General features: G+C 43.0%; 1 protein-coding gene and 1 long non-coding RNA gene across 12 annotated transcripts in view; both read left to right on the top strand.

Annotated features, from left to right (window-relative positions):
* LOC109400336 (somatomedin-B and thrombospondin type-1 domain-containing protein) overlaps positions 1-18658 on the top strand; it is a 541334-nt gene extending 522676 nt beyond the window's left edge. For all 11 annotated transcript variants that reach the window (XM_062859341.1, XM_062859342.1, XM_062859344.1 and 8 more), the window contains 2 exons: positions 11399-11519; positions 17313-18658. In XM_062859341.1, coding sequence (XP_062715325.1) covers positions 11399-11519; positions 17313-17682 — 491 coding nt within the window. In that variant the 3' untranslated portion in view covers positions 17683-18658. The remainder of the gene's footprint in view (positions 1-11398; positions 11520-17312) is intronic.
* On the top strand, positions 12918-13448 carry LOC134291515 (uncharacterized). The gene is made up of 2 exons (XR_009999130.1): positions 12918-13038; positions 13107-13448. It is a non-coding gene; the product is annotated as an uncharacterized LOC134291515 (long non-coding RNA).
* Positions 18659-18942: the final 284 nt, after the last annotated feature.

Raw genomic sequence — 18942 nt, 5'->3', positions numbered from 1 at the left:
GGGTAGTACGGAGATCGCAAGAAATTTCTTGGCCTATCTTGATGCGTGGGAAATTCAGGCAAGGAATCGCTCAAGAAATAATAAAGCGTCGCTTTATTCCGGATCCTAGTACGGAGCTGAAACAAAACGTCAAAACAAATAGGGCTTGCTGTGTTAAATTTCTTGACCATTCCGGTCACGGAAAAATAATGCACTGAACGAACATTACTTGAGCGATTCCGTTTGAAGTGCATACCTCGCATAATCAGTAAAGGTCTACTATGATGGCCTTTCCGTAGCCGAACTTCTGCGGTGACCACCTTCACCTCGCACTGTTGCCGCAGTACCATGACGCGTCAATGATCTCCTGTAGATTTTTCACCTTCAAAGTCGCCGCACGACACCCTTACAAGGGCATCTTCCGCCAGATTTGGCGGAAGAGGAGGCGGCGCCCTTGCACTCCTTGTCGCCCTTAAGCTCGAGGGTCATTTCACTTGTACAAGTACGTCTAATACTGCGTACGTTGGCTCCCAGATCCACGATCATGTCATCGTTCCTTATCGCCTTTAAGGACATATGGGAAGGAATCCCTGTCATGGTAGTGCAAATGGCTGCCTCACACATACCACCACATTTTCCACCGTTTCACAAAAAATGCTCAAGTTATTCCATTCATTTATGTAGTTAACATCAAATTCATGATAATACTGAATCAACAATTTGCCGCCATAATACTCGATTTGCAGCTGCAGCCTAGGCTGCAGCTCTCCAACGTCGGTCACGCCCAACACTCGCCAGATCACGCTCCACCTGGTCCGCCCATCGTGCTCTCTGCGCTTCACGCCTTCTTGTACCAACCGGATGGTTAGCAAACACCAACTTTGCAGGGTTGTTGTCCGGCATTCTTGCAACATGCCCTGCCCATCGTATCCTTCCGGCTTTGGCCACTTTCTGGTTATTCCACTTACCTTCAATAAATCATCGCTGCATAGTTATCAACAACTCCTAACGCTATGAATTTAACATTTCAATAAATTTTCTGCCCGAAAAAAGGTCAGAATCTTCCGAACGGTGCAATTTTTTTCCACACTCCACGAAACCATCAGTGACTGTTTACATTTTGCTCCCCGGAAGCGGCAGACACATTTCACTAAAAAAAAATCTATTTACGCTTCACTAAGCATCACTAGGACAATTTACTTTCAATGTTTAAACAATAGTCACTTTGTACTGGTAGGTATTTCACGGAAAACACTTAAAACTTGTGAGAACGGTGCTATAAGCGGTCTTCTCACTTTACCGGGCCGGGACCGTGCCGGGCCCCGGCCGTGCCCCGGTCATCGATTTCTTTCTAACGATATCTATGGCGTGCTTCTCACTAGCCCGGCTGGGCCCCGACCGAGCCCCGACACGTGTGATGTGAAACACGCCATAGCAATCGCATGTAAGAAATCGATGACCGGGGCACGGTCGGGGCCCAGCACGGTCCCGGCTCGGTGTAATGGGAATAGCCCTATAAAAAGACTCTCGAGCGCAATATACTGGGTTTTTTATTTTTCTAATTTCATATCGGCTGCGGTGCGCACGACACGTCTGCGTTGATTTGAAACAAAAATTAGTTAATCGTCTAGTGTGAACTTTCGAAAATCCGTGGACTAGTGGGTTCTGTTCAGAGAAGTCTGCAGAGTTGAATGAATCTGAATACGGCATATGTTCTGAAGAAAAAGCGGCATAATTTTCAGGACATTAACGTTACGAGTGATGTAGCTCCGGGAGTAAGTTCAAATTCTTTGAATTTTTGCGGATAGGTAAGCTTGAAATTGAAATGATAGAATTCAAATATGAATTTTACCGTAAATGTATGCCTAGTAATTGTAAACGAATATGCTGGCAACCATGTCCAATGTTATGTGCTTCACCAATACCCGTAAAAAAGTGTGCTTACCAATACATTTGAACACGAATCTGTGGATTCCAAGGAGTTTCACCATAACACTTTCTAGTACTTATGTCGTTTTCGTTTATTCATGGAGCGAACCTAGTTTCGCTCAGGATCCGCCTTAACTGCTGTCAAAACGTTCGTTTATTCGATCGAGTCGGATCCGGATCCGCCCCAGATCCGACCCAAACATGGCGAGGTTCGCTCTGCCGATTTTTTTCGATCCAACCCGAACGAGGTTCATCTGTCAAAATGGATGTAAACAATCCTTCAAAACAAAACCAGAAAATCAAAATTCTTAACTATTCAAGCATATTAGAGATAAACGAGTCGCCTCAATGTGATTTGCATTGAATAATGAATGTGCCAACTAACATTTACACGTGAGTTTAATTTCTGAAAGGAAGAATTTAACGAAAATGTGCAACTGACAGTTTGATTGATTTGCACAATGTTTACATGTTGACTCGATTTGGGTTGGATCCGGATCCGTTTTCGTTCGGTTATTGCGAGTCAGGATCAGCTCTGACCCAGGTTTAAAACCGAAAACGACATTAGACTCTTCAGTCTTGATCACGAGTTCGTCACCCTTCTCGCGCGTGGTTCCAGCCCTCCTACCATTCTTGGGCCCTGTACATTCTGCTTCTTCTTCCGCTCCACAATATTCCAGGAGGCATCCTCCTCCTGAACCATCCCAACTTGTGGTTGTTGAGGATCTATCAGTGGTCGCAACCCTCTGTTTCCTTCGATCCGGGACGGCCGGCCTTTTCAGGCCCACCCTTCTTATCTTTTCGGGACGCCTGACTGGGGTCCGAGCTACCGGTTTTACTGCCGACTTTTAGGGTTAACAACCGCCTAGCCTTGGGAGCGTCGCCACACCCCAATGCCGCCTAGCTTCCTCACCTGACGGCTCATAAGATCATAAGCAATCGTATTCGCCGCAACTAGATAGCTACCCGCAAATGTGAAGGCCTCATGCAATTACAGATAAAGAAAGTTTATATTGAAAGAATTTGCACTAATGCAGATTAAATTTGAGCAATTTCGTATCGATTGTTTCAAGGTTTGCGAACGTGACTGTTTTTGAAAGGTGAAAAATGTCCTTCCAAGCTCCTTAATGGAAGCAATATAAATATCACACGGATCGACTAAATCTAAAATCGGACGAACAGAAGGAATGTTAAAAATGCATACAATCATTCCCAATAAAGCTATGTCACGAACGAACGAAAAAAAAAACAACAATAAAATGTTGATGAATCATAAACCTGTCGTGTTGATTGTTATGAAAGGATTCTAGATTACAGTTGTTTGAATCACAAGAGAAGTGGCAGGATCATAGAGAGAAAAATAACACAGAAAGGGATGAGTGATGATGATTCTGCCGCCACCGCCGCCGGTTGGTTGACTGGCTAGATATGAATGTGGATTTTCAACTGATGCTGCTGACTGTGCAGCACTTGTCGTCGACGTTATCGTCTGCATTGTCGAAGTCATCGTCGGAGGAGTAGACAATTCACTTGAACAAGGTAGGAGGGATATAGAATAAATTCCAGAAACTAGATACTAGATGAAAAGAGGAGTGGTGGAAGGCATGAGGTTTATTTAGAAACCACAATGCAAATAATCCCTACTCTTCACACTTGGAAATTATGAAAATAATTCAGAGAATGATTTGAACCTTTGCACGTGTGGTTTGCATAGGCTAAATCAGCTCATTTCCATGGGTTTATTGCATATAAACAAATGCGAGGTAGCAATGGACAACTTAAAACTAATTATTTTTCATGGAAAATTGAAACCAATGCATCAATACTGCTGATGCTATGCAATGAATAATTTATTGGAAAACATGTTGTTTGAATCACAGAGAAAAAATACTTTTGAAGCAACGTTGATTGTTGCAGAGCTCAAAACTAAACATATTTTGTTTATTCAATATATATTCAATTGTAGTATATGATGTAAACTCATATGGATAGCTTTCCTCTAGCCTTTCCCAATAAACAATTTTCAAATAGTCAAGTAGTCCAGAAGAGGTTCTTGAAACCATCATAAGACCAGAATAAAAGGTGTAAGGTTTTATGACGGTTCTCAAAACCTCTTCAAGATTTATTGGTCATCAAAATGTTACTTGGGTTTGATCCCATGTAAAATATTAATGCCTACTGCACAACCTGAGTGCTACTTTCTGTATAAATGTTTTCATGTTCAGTCAATAAATTTCAATATAAATTTCATTCCAACAAACTCAAGATCGCTTCCGTAATTCACTTTTATCTCAACCAATCCAAACTGCTTCACTTTCCTGCAAAAAAAAATATAATTTCTCTAAAAATGCACAAAACTTCAATCCTGTTGTTCTTTTTTTCACTTTTATTTTTATTGGGATTCATTCATGCCCACTTTTTCATAGTTTAGTCAATCTACTACATACAAATCATTCTAGGTACGGCCAGATCATATCCTATGATGTAGTGGTATCCCATCAGTACGGTTTAGCCACTCCCCGTAACACTGGCGAGGATTTCCCACGATAGCCAGCTTTATGCCATCGTGTTTCAGGCACTGCTAACTTGACTACTAGACGTCTGTAGAAGCCCTTTGTCGTACAAACTCCTAACAACGTAGGCTGCTATGCCACTGCACAGTGGTCCACGAACCAGATTTACGAGGAAATATGCATTCAACGCCTTCAAATGAGTTTTTAGGCAAATATGGTCTTTTACAAAGTTGTCCTTAATAATAAGGCCCTTTTTCCAATGTGCATGAAAATTAGAGTGGTCCATATTTTCAAAGAAATTGGTAACCAAACTTTTTTATTTGCAAAAATAACTATATACATTCTTCGGGAAAATTGTAGATCTATCAATTTTGAGCAAGTTTGCTGAAGACACTTTTTATGTAGCTGTAAAATTGATCGATCTAGAGGTATTTTTGCCTTTCTCGTACACTAAGTGTACTGGAAAGGCTATATGTTCACTACAAAAATGACTTTTTGATAGAAGGCACGGAGGGTCGATCCACATATACCAATCGACTCAGCTCGACGAATTGAGGTGATGTCTGTGTGTGTGTATGTGTGTATGTGTGTATGTGTGTGTGTGTGCGTGTGTGTATGTGTGTATGTGTGTGTACAAAAAACTCACATCACTTTTTGGCAGTAAACCTCAACCGATTCTAATGACCGATGATTCATTCGACGCGGCATATAGTCCCATTGTTTCCTATTGAAAATGGTTTGGGTCGGTCCAGCCGTTCCGGAGTTATGGCCATTCAGGTGTTCCGGACCGGTACCCCTGGGAGAGGCCAGACATGAAAATGCAACAAACCCATGCATGCGACATATCATACCATGGCATTTTCGATCATCTGATGAAAGGTAAGCAGGAAAATAGTCACAGACTATATCAGAACCGGTAGTGTTCCGGAACTGGTTCCGGATGTCCTGCCGGAAGTTGCCAAATATAAAAGAGAACCAAACCCATGCATGTGACACATCAAACAGCGGCATTTTTGATAACCTGATGAACGGTTAGCAGAAAAACAGTATAAGACCATATCTGAACCGGTAGTGTTCCGGAACCGGTTCTGGGTGTTCCGCCGGAAGTGGTCAAATATGAAATTGAACATAACTCATTCATGCGACACATCAAAAAGCGGCATTTTCGGTAACCTGATGAACGGTTGGTAAGAAAATAGTATCAGACCATATCTGAACCGGTAGTGTTCCGGAACCAGTTCCGGATGTCCCGCCGGAAGTGGCCAAATATAAAAGAGAACCAAACCCATGCATGCGACACATCAAACCACGTCATTTTCGAGAATCTGATAAACGGTAAGCAGGAAAATAGTCTCAGGCCATATCAGAACCGGTAGTGTTCCGGAACCGGTTGCGGATGTCCGGAACCGGTTCTGGGTGTTCCGCCGGAAGTGGCCAAATATAAAATTGAACATAACTCATTCATGCGACACATCAAACAGCGGCATTTTCGGTAACCTGATGAACGGTTAGCAGGAAAATAGTATCAGGCCATATCTGAACCAGTAGTGTTCCGGAACCAGTTCCGGATGTCCCGCCGGAAGTGGCCAAATATAAAAGAGAACCAAACCCATGCATGCGACACATCAAACAGCGGCATTTTCGATAATCTGATGAACGGTATGCGAGAAATTAGTCTCAGACCATATCTGAACTGGTAGTGTTCCGGAACCGGTTCTGGGTGTCCCGCTGGAAGTGACCAAATATAAAATTGAACATAACTCAGTCATGCGACACATCAAACAGCGCATTTTCGGTAACCCGATGAACGGTTAGCAGGAAAACAGTATCAGACCATATCTGAACCGGTAGTGTTCCGGAACCGGTTTCGGGGGGTCCCGATGGGTGAATGCAAACTTCATAAGTAGTGATAGAGGATCATAAATGGCGAACCAATTGTGTACGCATATGGTCAATTTGAACCGTTACGTAGTAATTGAGCTTAACATGTTTTTGACTTTGCTTGCCTCAAACTGGCTATTACTTGAAAATGGTCAAACTTATCGCAGTTTTTTAACCTCATTCGAAAGTTCATTAAATTTTCTATCAAATACGACCTTTCAATCTGTGTGTCCGTGCACAAAAAAAAAGTTCACTCATTTCCCATTGGCGGATTTTTCGAATTATAGCTTGAATCGAATCGGAATTTTAGCGCATTGTTTTCTATTAGAAATGGTTCGGATAGGTCGAGGCGTTCCGGAGTTATGGCCATTTCAGTGATTCAGACCAACACCGTTGGAACTGACCGTATATAAAACTGAACCAAGCCCCATCATGCGACACATCAAACTGCGGCGATTTTTGTAACCTTTACAAATGTTATGCGGAAATGAGCACTGGAGACTAGAAATTCCACGATTTCGGTCCGAAATTCAAGATGGCTGCCTAATATTCAAAATGGTGGCTCCAAATTCAAGATGGCGAATGTTTAATTGAATTTTACGACCTAACACCATGCAATATGGGTATATTTGGTATGAGGAAGAAGTCTGGACTCCATAAATGGCGACCAGAATATCCAAGATGGTGGTCTAAAATCCAAGATGGCAGCTCAAAACGCAAAATGACTTCAATTTAATGGAGTTTTAGGCTCTAAAACCAGGCAATATGGGTATATCTGGTATTCGGACGAAATCTGGAATCCAAAAATGACGATTAAACTATCCAAGATGGCTTCTCAAAATTCAAGATGGTGGCATAAACGTCAAGATGGCAGCTGTTTAACCGTTATGTGCCCGACAAACTTTTTGCTTTTTTCTACACCACGCATTTTAAATGGGCGCTGGGTACCCGGGTACCCTGTCGGCCACATAAGGGTTAATGAAGGCTTAGGCTCTAAAACCGTTCAATATGGGTATATTTGGTATGAGGAAGACAGCCGGAGTTCAAAAATAGCTACCAGGATATCAAAGAAGGCGTCTCAACATTCAAAATGGCGGCTGTTTAATGGAGTTTTGGGCTCTAAAACCGTTCAATATGGGTGTATCTGGTATGGGGAAGAAGTCTCGAGTCCAAAAAAAGCGGCCAGAATTTCCAAGCTGCCGGACTTTAATCCTAAATGGCGGTTTAAACTTCAAGATTGCGGCTCAAAAATCAAAAAACCAGATAAACGATATGATCGCTGATGCCATGAAATGGATTTCTGTTAAACGTATGAAAGTGCGATATTCATCAACATGTCACTTGAGTTGTGTTAAAATGTGTTTTCGAAGGCACGAGAAAGGCGCCATCACCGCTAGGTGGATTAATTAAGGTTTTTTGAATAAGCTTAGGGTGGTTCAAGAAAAAAACGGTTTTCTGGCGTTAACTTTTTCAGTTTCGATTTTTCATCAAAGTCTCCCAAGGAATACTTGTAGAGCATTCAAAGACGCGTCGTTCCGTGTGCTGAGATGGTCGTTATCTCTTTTGGTTCAATAGTTACAGGCGTTTTTTCTAAAACGTTATAGTTTTTTTTATGGTGTTATGATGGGTTGGGGCAAACATAAAAAAATCTTTTGCCCGCATTCAAAAGAAGAAATGTTGTTATAAGACATATCAAAAAAAATAGAAGGGTGTTATTTCTGTAACTCAAGTGAAAAATTCTTAAAAAGTGTCTATTTTTTCTAGAAAATCATCAATATCTTTTGAACGGAATGACGTAGCAACATTCTCAGCACTCGAAAATGCGCGTTTTTGGAAACTCTAAAAGTGGTTCTTAGGCAATTTTGACGAGAAATTTGAAACAAAAAAGATAAAGCAATAAAACGATTTGTTCTAGCGTCACCCTATGAAAACTAAGGGAAAATGGTCCAAATTTAGTCAAAACAGTTTAAACGTTTTATCTTTTTTGTTTCAAATTTCTCATCAAAGTTGTCTATGAACCATTTTTAGAGCTTTAGAAACGCACATTTTCGTGCGCTGAGAATGTTGCTACGTCATTCCGTTCAAAAGATATTGATGATTTTCTAGAAAATATAGGCACTTTTCAAGTATTTTTCACTTGAGTTATAAAAATAAAATCCCTCTAATTTTTTGATATGTTTTATAACAACATTTCTTCTTTTGAATGCGGGCAAAAGATATTTTTTATGTTTGCCCCAACCCGTCAAAACGCCTTTTCAAAAAAAACTATGATTTTTTAAGAAAAACGTAAAAGTTACATTGAACCAAAAAAATAACGACCATCTCAGCGCACGAAACGACACGTCTTCGAATGATATACAAGTGTTTCTTGGGTGACTTTGATGAAAAATCGAAACTGAAAATGCTAACGCCAGAAAACCGGTTTTCTTGAACCACCCTTAGCTTATTCAGAAAAATACCTCCAGATCGGTCAATTTTAAAGCTACATAAAAAGTGTCTTCAGCAAACTTGCTCAAAAATGATAGATCTACAACTTTCCCAAAAAAGGTATATAGTTATTCTTGCAAATAAAAAAGTTTGGTTACCAATTTCTTTGAAAATATGGACCACCCTAATTTTCAAGTATATTGAAAAGAGGGCCTTATTTTTAGAAACAACTTTGTAGAAGACCACATTAATCTAGAAGATCATTTGAAGGCGCTGAATGCATCTTTCCTCGTAAATCTGGTTCGTGGACCATTGTGCACTGTATTCACCGCCTAATAAGAGAACAAAGCCTAAAATGCCAAGATGGGGTGAAATGGCCCAACTCATAAAATCCTTCCTGAATGCAATTTGATTCTTAGGTGAATGGTGTCATGATATGTTGTCCTCAAACATTCATCTAGAAGCTCGGTCGGCAAACCCACAGTAAATCTTTTGATTTCCCAACGAAAATGGGCGACTTCCGGATTTTCGTGCTTGCAATTAAGGTTTTTTGGCGATTTTATTACCTGCCATGTGTTTCCAAGAAGATTGAGCCCCAAATGGAGACGCATGGTTGTTGACGTCAACGCTATCCATGTTAGGGGTCATTCAAATATGACGACCATCGTTCCGCGGGGAGGTGGGTTTCACTCCATGTTTTGAGTATACGATAAAAGTGGGGGGAAAAGGAGTCGGAAATGTCCGAAAAATGATGGACGTAATTTTTGAATGTTTTAATCAAGTGGCATTTTATCCCATGGCAGACGGCCTTTTTGCACCACTTCCGTTTTACGAACTAGTTTTTGAAATCGCTAAAAATCGATGAAAATGCACTAGTTCAGTAAAGATTTTTACTAAAATATCAAGCAAATATTGTCTAGTTGCTGTTGCCACTTTGAAAATCTAAGAAATGAGGCTATTTGTCATTGAAAACGATAAATGGCATCTTACCCCACTTTATCCTACATAGATACCGTCGTTGGGGATGACGATGGGTCATAGGTGCGAGAGATTGGGTCAAAACATTATCTGAAATATCTCATCAAATATTATGTTTCTAGAGCAATTAGGTAATTTTTGATAAATCTTCGAAAAAAAGCTTGAAAATAAGGCCCTTTTACACTTTTAAGGCTCGATGAAACATCACACTTTTAGGTGGATTGATACTTTTTAGAATCTCAAAGTCATATCCATCGTATACTAGATTGTTGGTAAGTAGTATCAACCTTGGCCAGAACTTTATTAACTTGCTTTGTTGCAATGCGGAACATATTGGTGAGGGGTGAGAATGGGTCAATTTTCATGTACTTGTAGTTTTAAGGAAAATTGACGAACTCCGAATATGTTTTCATCATTTGTACATGCGTTACCAAATATCACATTCCGGTGATCGAAAGACTTTTTCATACAAAGTAGCAAAAGTTTTTGAGCAATGAATGTGGTAGTATGCATTTTTGTCCCATTCTCACCCCCAACGACGGTAGTAGATATTCGATCAGCTATCATTTCCATATATCCGGCCTGCAAGCACATGTGATCACTAATAGCTGTCTCGTAAGCCCTTAACTGCACTGACTGGTGAATGGTATCTCAAATCGACTCCCCAAATATCGTCCTCATAGAACATTTACCTCTTGGTAAGATCTAACCAATAGCAGTGCGCTATTTGATTGATCTTGAAATATCAAATTTTGCTTTTGGTCAGATGGCTCAAGAACATTTTTTTGATATTATTCTCAGAAATTTCACCTCTATCCCAATCAAACCAATATCACGTTTTGATTCCCAGTACCTGACCTCTACCCGGGTTTCTTCCATGGTGAAAAAAACTCTACTGGAATTCCTTGCCGTCAGACATATCTAATCTTCGACCATCAGACACGCTAGCGTGGATAAGCTGTGAACTATTTCCAAATGTACGCCTCATCCCAATCACCACAAATCTTGGCTTCAAATTTTTCCATGGAAAGTAAACTGCATCAGCTTGCCCAGCATATACTATCAATCCAATTCAAACCCGGAATTTGGTGCGATAGAAAACCAATTTTCCAAATCCATGAGTTAGACCTATCTTCGGAAAGGGTGCGCTGTTTAGTGGACCTGATGACCTAAACAGCGCACCACTTCCGAAGTCAGGTCCGACGCATGAATTTGGAGTAAACTAGCTGTCCCGGCATACTTTGTCTTGCCTACTGCGTTTTTTGACGTTTCAAGTCCCTAGCTAAGCCCAAGTCCCCATTCAAAATGTATGAAAACCCGATGTTCAAAACCTTCTTTGGGTGAAAACTAACAGAACAAAACTAAAACGATCAAAATCAGACCTTCCGTCCGCAAGTTATGCGCGGTCCCACGTATGCCACTGCATTTTTATATATGTAAGATATGATAGATATAAATATAGAATCGATCTCTGCGCGTAACATATTCCGAGATTCAATTGAATTGTTTGAAGCTGAAACATTTTCAAATACTCAAAACAAAACAGTAAGAGTAATAAGTGGATATAACCATACTTCCGGTAATTCAAGAACTTATTCTATGCAAGACCAATAAATAACTGCTAATAGATCTCTCCACTGAATCCATGCTTAACAACTTAATTGTTTCATTTCCTCTTGCCTTCTTTGCAGAAACTGCACTCTTGCTGCCAGCGGATCTTTCCAAGAGCAGACACGAGAACGACACCAGTGACATCCGCCGCAACTTGAGACTGCGATACAAGAACGCATTCAAACACAACCGAGGAAACGAGTAAGTACATGATACACTAATTAAGCATGCACACCCAGGAATCCCCCTCCGTGCTCTTTAAACTATTTAAACAAACGCTCCATCGAGCTTAACCCCATTATGTTTATCTTTCGTCGTCCTGCCTGGCCACAATCCTTGCACGACCCATAGCAACTATGCCAGGTTTTTTTTTATTTCCTCCTCATTCGTAGACACAGAAAACCGCTCACTCACTGCTGCATTATTCATTATACTTATTAATTTCTGTATAGTCTAACCGCTTGGTATTGCAATAGTGGAAGGAAAAAAAACTGGAGCACATTCCCCACGATGATGCTGCAGCTACATAAATTCGTCCTGCACCAACCAGGAGGGATTCCGTAAAAGCCTCACGTCCGGTTGTTCCTTCGTTTTCTTTAGGTGAACGTGGGGCTGATTTACTAATTTACAAAAGCAAGTTTATTAATCATGTTAGATCAATGAAATTTCAGTTGCTGATAGCATTTTAAAGTAAAACTCCCATTATATGATGTAAAATTTGTCTTAACATTCTGTTCTGAATGTTTGAAATGCTTTGACATCCATGTACACGACAGAAACACGTGTTTGATAAACAAATTGAAATTTGAATTGCAAAAAGAATTCCTTGTGCTTCGGTGAGAATTGAACCCACGTCTCATGATTCGCAAGACGGGCGCTTCTTTGCTCCAAACTACGGAGTCTGTTGGCAGTATCCATCCCCTGAGTCTCCTTTTGATGGGATTAGATGAACATCTCACACACACACATTACTGTTGAGTACATGTATGTCAAAGCAGGAGACGAGTTATTTTTGAATTGTCGTCAGCCTCGGGCACTGGCTACCGATGACTTACCGGAATGACTTCAATGTGCTGTAAGTGTTTGGTTTGTTGATTGGTTGTGTTGAAGTGATTTTGTGTTTTTAATTCGAAAATGTATAGGACAGGTAGATTTCGTGTTAGAAATAGGTATTCCCCCCCAGTAGTCCCCCACTTTATAAACAGCTAGCACAGTAGTAGGCAATTCACCTTAAATGCAGCATACCTCCCACCAAGCTTCAACAACCCACCACCAGAGGTCGAAGACGATGCAGTTATGACGGCCATGAGGGGTGGCGTAATGGGGCCATTACGAAGGGTGCATCTCGAAAAGGCAATGACCGAGGGCCGAGGTCATGGACCTTGAAGCCTTGTGAAAGAGCCATAGTCTTTCACTTACCCGGTAGACGTTGCCCAAGCAACACACATGTTATAATAGAGTTACGGCAGCGCAGGTTTTGGTTGTACAGAAGTTTATTTGACGTAATTTTAACATTTTGTTTAAATAACGTAATATAAACTTCTATACAACCAAAACTTGCGCTGCCGTAACTTTTATATAACATGTGTGTTGCTTGGGTGTTCAAGCCAGACGGAAAGTTTTAAACCCAAAACGAAGTGAGTGAGCCTAGTTGAAACGCTCAGAGTTTGAAGTCGTGAAGAGTTGTGGAGAGGTGAAAAGTGCGGAAAAAGGACATCAGGTAACGAAGTTAAACCACCCGATGTCGACCTGTTCCTTACATCGACATTTGTCCATATTTTTTACCAGGACCCCGCAGTTTTAGTGTGAAGCCTGCAAAGGTTTCCCCTTCGCCCTACCACGTCCTGGTGCTACAACCGGGTAGATTCCGGCAGCGTTGTTGGCCGAAGGCCGATCCGTCCAAATATCGGCAGCCTAGGACGTGTAGGCGGGTCCATTCAGCTGCAGCTGTACCCCAAAGCCACCCCGAGGCAAGAGACGCGGCCAGACGTGGCCTGAAGAACCTGCGGTACCACGTGCGCCGAAGGAAGGAACGCCGGCGACCGGCGGTGAGGAGAAAGGAGGTTGCTGCGGAGGAAAGGGGCCCCGAACATTAGGAAAAAGGTTAGATAGAATATAAGAAAGTGGGGAGGAGTGTAGAGGAGAAAAGGGAGAAGAAGCAATAAAGTGTGCACAGTGTCCAGAAACCAGAAATATAGGCCTTGTTTGAACGAAGTGCTTGTGTAGCTACCTAAATCGAGTGCGAGAATTCCCTGTCCCGCGATAAACGTAGGTGAGCGTGCCGACCCTGAGGCAGTTGAGTCGGGGAGTCTCTAAGACGCTCCCGATTGGCTGACCCGATACTTACAGTGCCATCGGACTTTCGACGGATCGGCCCTCGTCCATCTAGGGAATCGGTCATCGTACGATTGAACTCATCTATGGACTCACTGTATACCACTAGCGTAATATCGTCGACAAAACTACCCAGCTTTACGCCGTCGTATGCTCGTACGATATTTTAGCTCATCTTTCCTTCGTCGATATCGTAGAGGAGCACCCTGTTCTGAAAGCAGCTGGCTAGGATTCGGCAAAGACTTTTTGAGACTCTCAGGGAATATATGTCGCTCTCGACAGCGACATGGCTAACATTGTTGAACGCGTTCTTCACGTCTAGCGTAACTACCGTGCAGTAGTGGATTCCCCTTTGGTTCTTTTGGAACTTTATCTCGTCTATTTTGGTCACTGACCTAAAAGCGTTCGCCGTCGCTTGTCCTGTCCGGAAGCCAAACTGGATATCCAAGGGACCAGGACCAGAGCCATCTGCCCTCTCAATAGAAAACTATCAGCCTCGACTGAATAATCCACTAGTATCTCCAGCGGACAGATTGGTGTGTACGCCAAAGGGTCGCCAGGTAGCTTTCCGTGTTGGCCTTTTCTACCTCTCCGGAAATTCTCCGCCCAGGCAATGGCACCATAAAATGCTACTGTCGGAATATCATCCAAAACCGGTGCCTTGTTCACTTTGAGCGACTTCGCTAGTGCAATGAGTTCCTCTTTTGTCACCGTGCCGTTTTGGCCGAAAGGAACGAAAGTCTATAGTCGTGCATGCTGGCGCGGAAACAATTCTTCCACTTTCTTCTGCAACCTCTCAGGGAAACGCTTCAGGGGTGCTGACGACCCCTTCATCTTGGCCGACTACCCTGTAGGCTTCACCCCAAGAAGTCGTGCTGGTAGGCTGGCAATGATTACCAAAGCACTTAATCTCCATGGTCAGTGCCAGTTAAGAGGCGGGGCCCGTGGCGTAGTTGGTCACACGTTCGCTTCATATGCGGATGGTCATGGGTTTGATTCCCAGCCCCGGCACTTGCAATTTTTCGTCAGTTGCTTTTCCCCCGAAAGCAACTGACACTGACCCTCTTCTGAGCCCCATGGCTCAAACGGACCCGGATACCTGGACATCGGCGATCTGCTACTTATAATGGACTCCCAATCGGACTGGAAAGGAACAACGGCCATCCATCATCATCCTTGTGCTCATCATTCTACTAGGTATAAAGTAGAAAGAGTGAAAGCAGCAGAAAGGCAACCAGTTCGATAAAGTAGAATAGAATCTAGGCTCTGTACAAAAAAAATGCAAGTGCAGCTGTCAATTGAAATTGCTCACGTAGTGCCCCAGTGGACAATAGAGCTGTAAATTAGGTTAAGTGATTCAGAATAAAAAAAAAAAGTGCCAGTTAAGACACACTGTTCTACCCTACGAGTTCTTTGCATCATTCTCCTAGCTCATAGCCAGTATACGCGGAGCTCCACCATTTCTGAGCACCTCTAATACACTGGTTAGCGTTCTGTTCAATTCCGGTTTCGACTCTTGGGTGTGCTGCTCCAACGAACGATGATGCGTCCGGCGTGTCCGACGGCCAACCGAAGAAAGAGGCAAAGTCATGGCCAACCTTGCGCAGCTGGTTGGCAACGCACTGACAGTTGGGCGTTAGATGGAAAAGGGCTGTTCACGGTTCGTTAGTAGATTAGGGGTAGGACTCTAAACACGCTAAAGACATGTTGCTCATAATGCATTGCACTCCACACACGTTCGTTCCTATGTTGGGATCGACTTGGATCGACATCAGACGCGGGACTAGTTCGACACTAGACAGGTCATTGGGATTTCCCTCCGTAAACAACCGCTCCACAAATGTCGGCTTGCCGAAGCGTAAGGTCAGCCATTCGCGTTGGCTATTGATGATTCTCGGTTATGGCCGTCTTCCTCCATATTCGACTCTGTACCGAATCGCCAAATGGTCACACAGTGTTGTATTCTAGTCTGAGTTAAGGTTTAGACCCGGATTCCAAAAGATCATAATGGACCCTGCACCATTCCTATGGTAGGTATATCCACATCAGCCTGATCATGTATACCAGCAGTGTCCTGCTTTTTGTATTGGTGAAGTGGCTAGCCCATAACCGCCCAGGCGTTGAACTCCCCACCAATGTTTACTGGACTCACCAGTGCACTGGATAGCGAATCTAGCATGAACGAGAACTGTTCTCTTTGCCTGCAAATCAAGTATTTTGGTACGGATTTGCACTCCCTGATGTTGAAGCCTTCCTCACCGCAATTCCTGCGGAATTTTCTCCTATCGGGGCCTCTACACTCCCACGACTTTTGGCCTCGCTAGAAGCATTTGGAGATACTGAGCGGGCACACTGACCAGCCAACTCTGATCTTCCCGACTGCGGTCACCTGGTTGAACTCATCAACCGGGACCGTAACCGTGACGATTTAGATACCTGCCGTCCTTTTTTGCAGGTGGATTGATTCATCTGGTACACCGATCTCGTACTGTTATTTAAGGGTGGCTGCGAGTTCCTTGGCGTCGGTTGTCTCAACCAGGTTTTGCACTGGATAGTCGCTTCCGCCGTCACGGCTCTAACTTATGCCTTTCCTCTACCTCTAACCTCGTCTAGCACCTTCTGGGCTTCATAGGACTTCCCTTTCTAGGCCACCACCTTGTCACAGATCATAATCATATGTCCTTTTTGGAGCCGATATTCGCCCCTCAAGGTCATAGTACATCGACGTATTTGACCGCCTTGGTCTTCAAGACCAGTGCATCTCCTTATCGCACCTGCGGGCTGACAGAGCGAAACTACTCTCTTCTTCTTCTCTACAGTAATCCTGCGGATCTTTTTTCTCTGGTTCGGCTGGTTCTTGGTTTTCTGTGGGGCGTTTTATAATCGGCATGGATACCTGGCATCTCACACTGACCATCGCTTTCACTATGGACAGTTTTGCCTCCAGCGAGCCGCGCTTCGCTGCACGCTCAGAAAACCGTTCTGATAAACGTGAACAAACAAACGCAAATATGAGAACAAGCAAATATACACCGTGAACTGGAACTAGTTCCAGCTGTCAATATGGGCGTTCCAGAAAACGTGAACTCTAGTTCACGGTGTACATTTCTTATTGTTGTTATCGTTGCTATGCATAGTTCCCGTTGCCGTGATTGGGAGTTCCCGTACATCGGAACGAATTTTTTTGCGTGTGACAGGGTATTTTTCGTGTTTCAGCCTTGCAGCTCGAACCATTTGCCCAATCATCACGGCTCCAGCAAGCTGCATGATCTCGTGCGCCATTGTTGAGCTTTCGGCTTCTCATTACGCGCATCGACTGCGCTTCGCTTCTCGGCCAACAGGTCATTCTTGGTCAGAATCACCGGCTTGCGAAGTGTCAGCAGGTCCGGTACCCAATCAGCTAAAAGAAGTTGCTCAGCGATATCTTTGGTAGCCCACTACTGTTGCGGTTCTGCGACTGCGTGAGATGCCACGGCAAGGCTGTGCTAACAGCAACAATCTAAGTTATATCCTCCAAGCTCATCCAGCCATCTCACCCTATGCCTGAATCTTTCATCCCAGGCACAGTTTTAATTAACTTACTCTAGGATGCGAATTTACGAAACTATGTTATCCCATTTTCCACTCACTGCTTCGTTTTCTCCTCTTTTTTTCGCCCAGGTACTGCATAGAGTTCGAAGTAATTAAAGCAACCAAGGCCTGCCACCGGGACAAAACCTACAGCGCCCTGGCCGAGGGAGACCGCGTAGTTGTGCGCTGCGAGCTGGAGGCCCTGCACGAGGACAAGTCGATGATGGGGGACACGGTGGCGGAGATCTCGAACAACTCAATCCAGGACGACGAAGCGGATGAGCGCCAGCAACAGCAGGAACGTAAACCGAAATTCCGATGTCGCGGGGAGGGACTGACCGGACGCAGCACGCGGTTCTCCAGCTTGGCTCTGCCGTCCTGCCGGGGCAAGTGGATGCGCGTGACGACCAAGCAGCTGAAAAAATGCTCCACCATCGTGGCACAGTTCATTTTCGTCTAGATGCGACTGCCGCCTCGGAACGAGGTGCGACCAGAGCCACGACGAGATAATGGAATGGGTGGCGAATCCTTTCGAGAAGAGCAAAAAACGCGACACCGTGTGAAAGTGACACCATAAATGTGTGTATCATTGACAATATTCAACTATTGGGAGGGACAGTTTGTAGAAAGGGGAGAAGCTCGTGGAACTCAATAAAGTCACTCGGTATAATGAAAACTGTTGAAAGTGGTGGAAAAAAAACTAAGAAGACTAACGACGGGGAGACAACCTTGGCATGCAGAGAGAAAAACTATGTCACACGATATGAGCACGAAAAGGACGACGGGAACTTGTTAGTTCTAGGACAGGTGGCAGTGACATTTACTGTCACAAGTTTTTAAATCTTATCTTGATAGAGAAGAAGAGAATGGGAACCTTATCGAGAGATTTTATATTCTAAGACATAGATAAGTAGTTAAATCTAGGGGAAAACAGGACAAACCGAACTCGACTAAGTTGGCTGAAATTATATCAATCACTATTTATTCGTCACATGACACTAATTAAACGAAATGAACGGCAAAGTACTCGAATTATTAATAATTTTAAAACATCTAATTGTGGAATACTCTTCAGTCACTTACTTTTTCATTTAGGCAATCTTTCTTTCATCGTTTAATATGAGGTCACATCAAGTTTTTCTTTTGAAATCCCCTAAAAGCAAGAACGTTTCATCTTATCTTTCATTTCCATAAATAAATTCCTCAAATCAATACAAGTTACATTATATATTAGTGCCATATCGGAAGTATCACATATTAATCCATTATGCAGCAATAATTACCTTTAGAGTGCATCAATCATCGCTTCAGTCTTGTAAAGATGGAACATGAAAAAACCAGTTACAGCTAGGGGGATCCAGTTCTTAATGATAGGTTTAATCTTGTGGTTCAGTTGAAAAGTGTAAAATAATGTTCAATACAGAATTCTAAACCAATCTGTAAGGTGTCGTTGTAATTATATTGCCGAATTCCTTTGATATCACTATCACATTCAAGCATTTATTACTCGCTATAGCGAGTTGTATCATATGGGAGTGCGGTACTACCGTAATCAATTCATATTCTACTGTTTACATGGGAAACCCCCTGCTAGCAGGAGCGAGTTCAGCTCTGAGAAGACATCGCCCGTCCTATCGGAACATGGTTGAGGTATGAAGTTTATCCGCGTAACTATGCGTAATTCGTAACTATATTTTAGCGCAAGTGGTTCAAAGTTTGC

The sequence above is a fragment of the Aedes albopictus genome, chromosome 3 (assembly GCF_035046485.1).
Source record: "Aedes albopictus strain Foshan chromosome 3, AalbF5, whole genome shotgun sequence".
NCBI lineage: Eukaryota > Metazoa > Arthropoda > Insecta > Diptera > Culicidae > Aedes > Aedes albopictus.
This window is presented reverse-complemented; position numbering and strand designations above follow the sequence as displayed.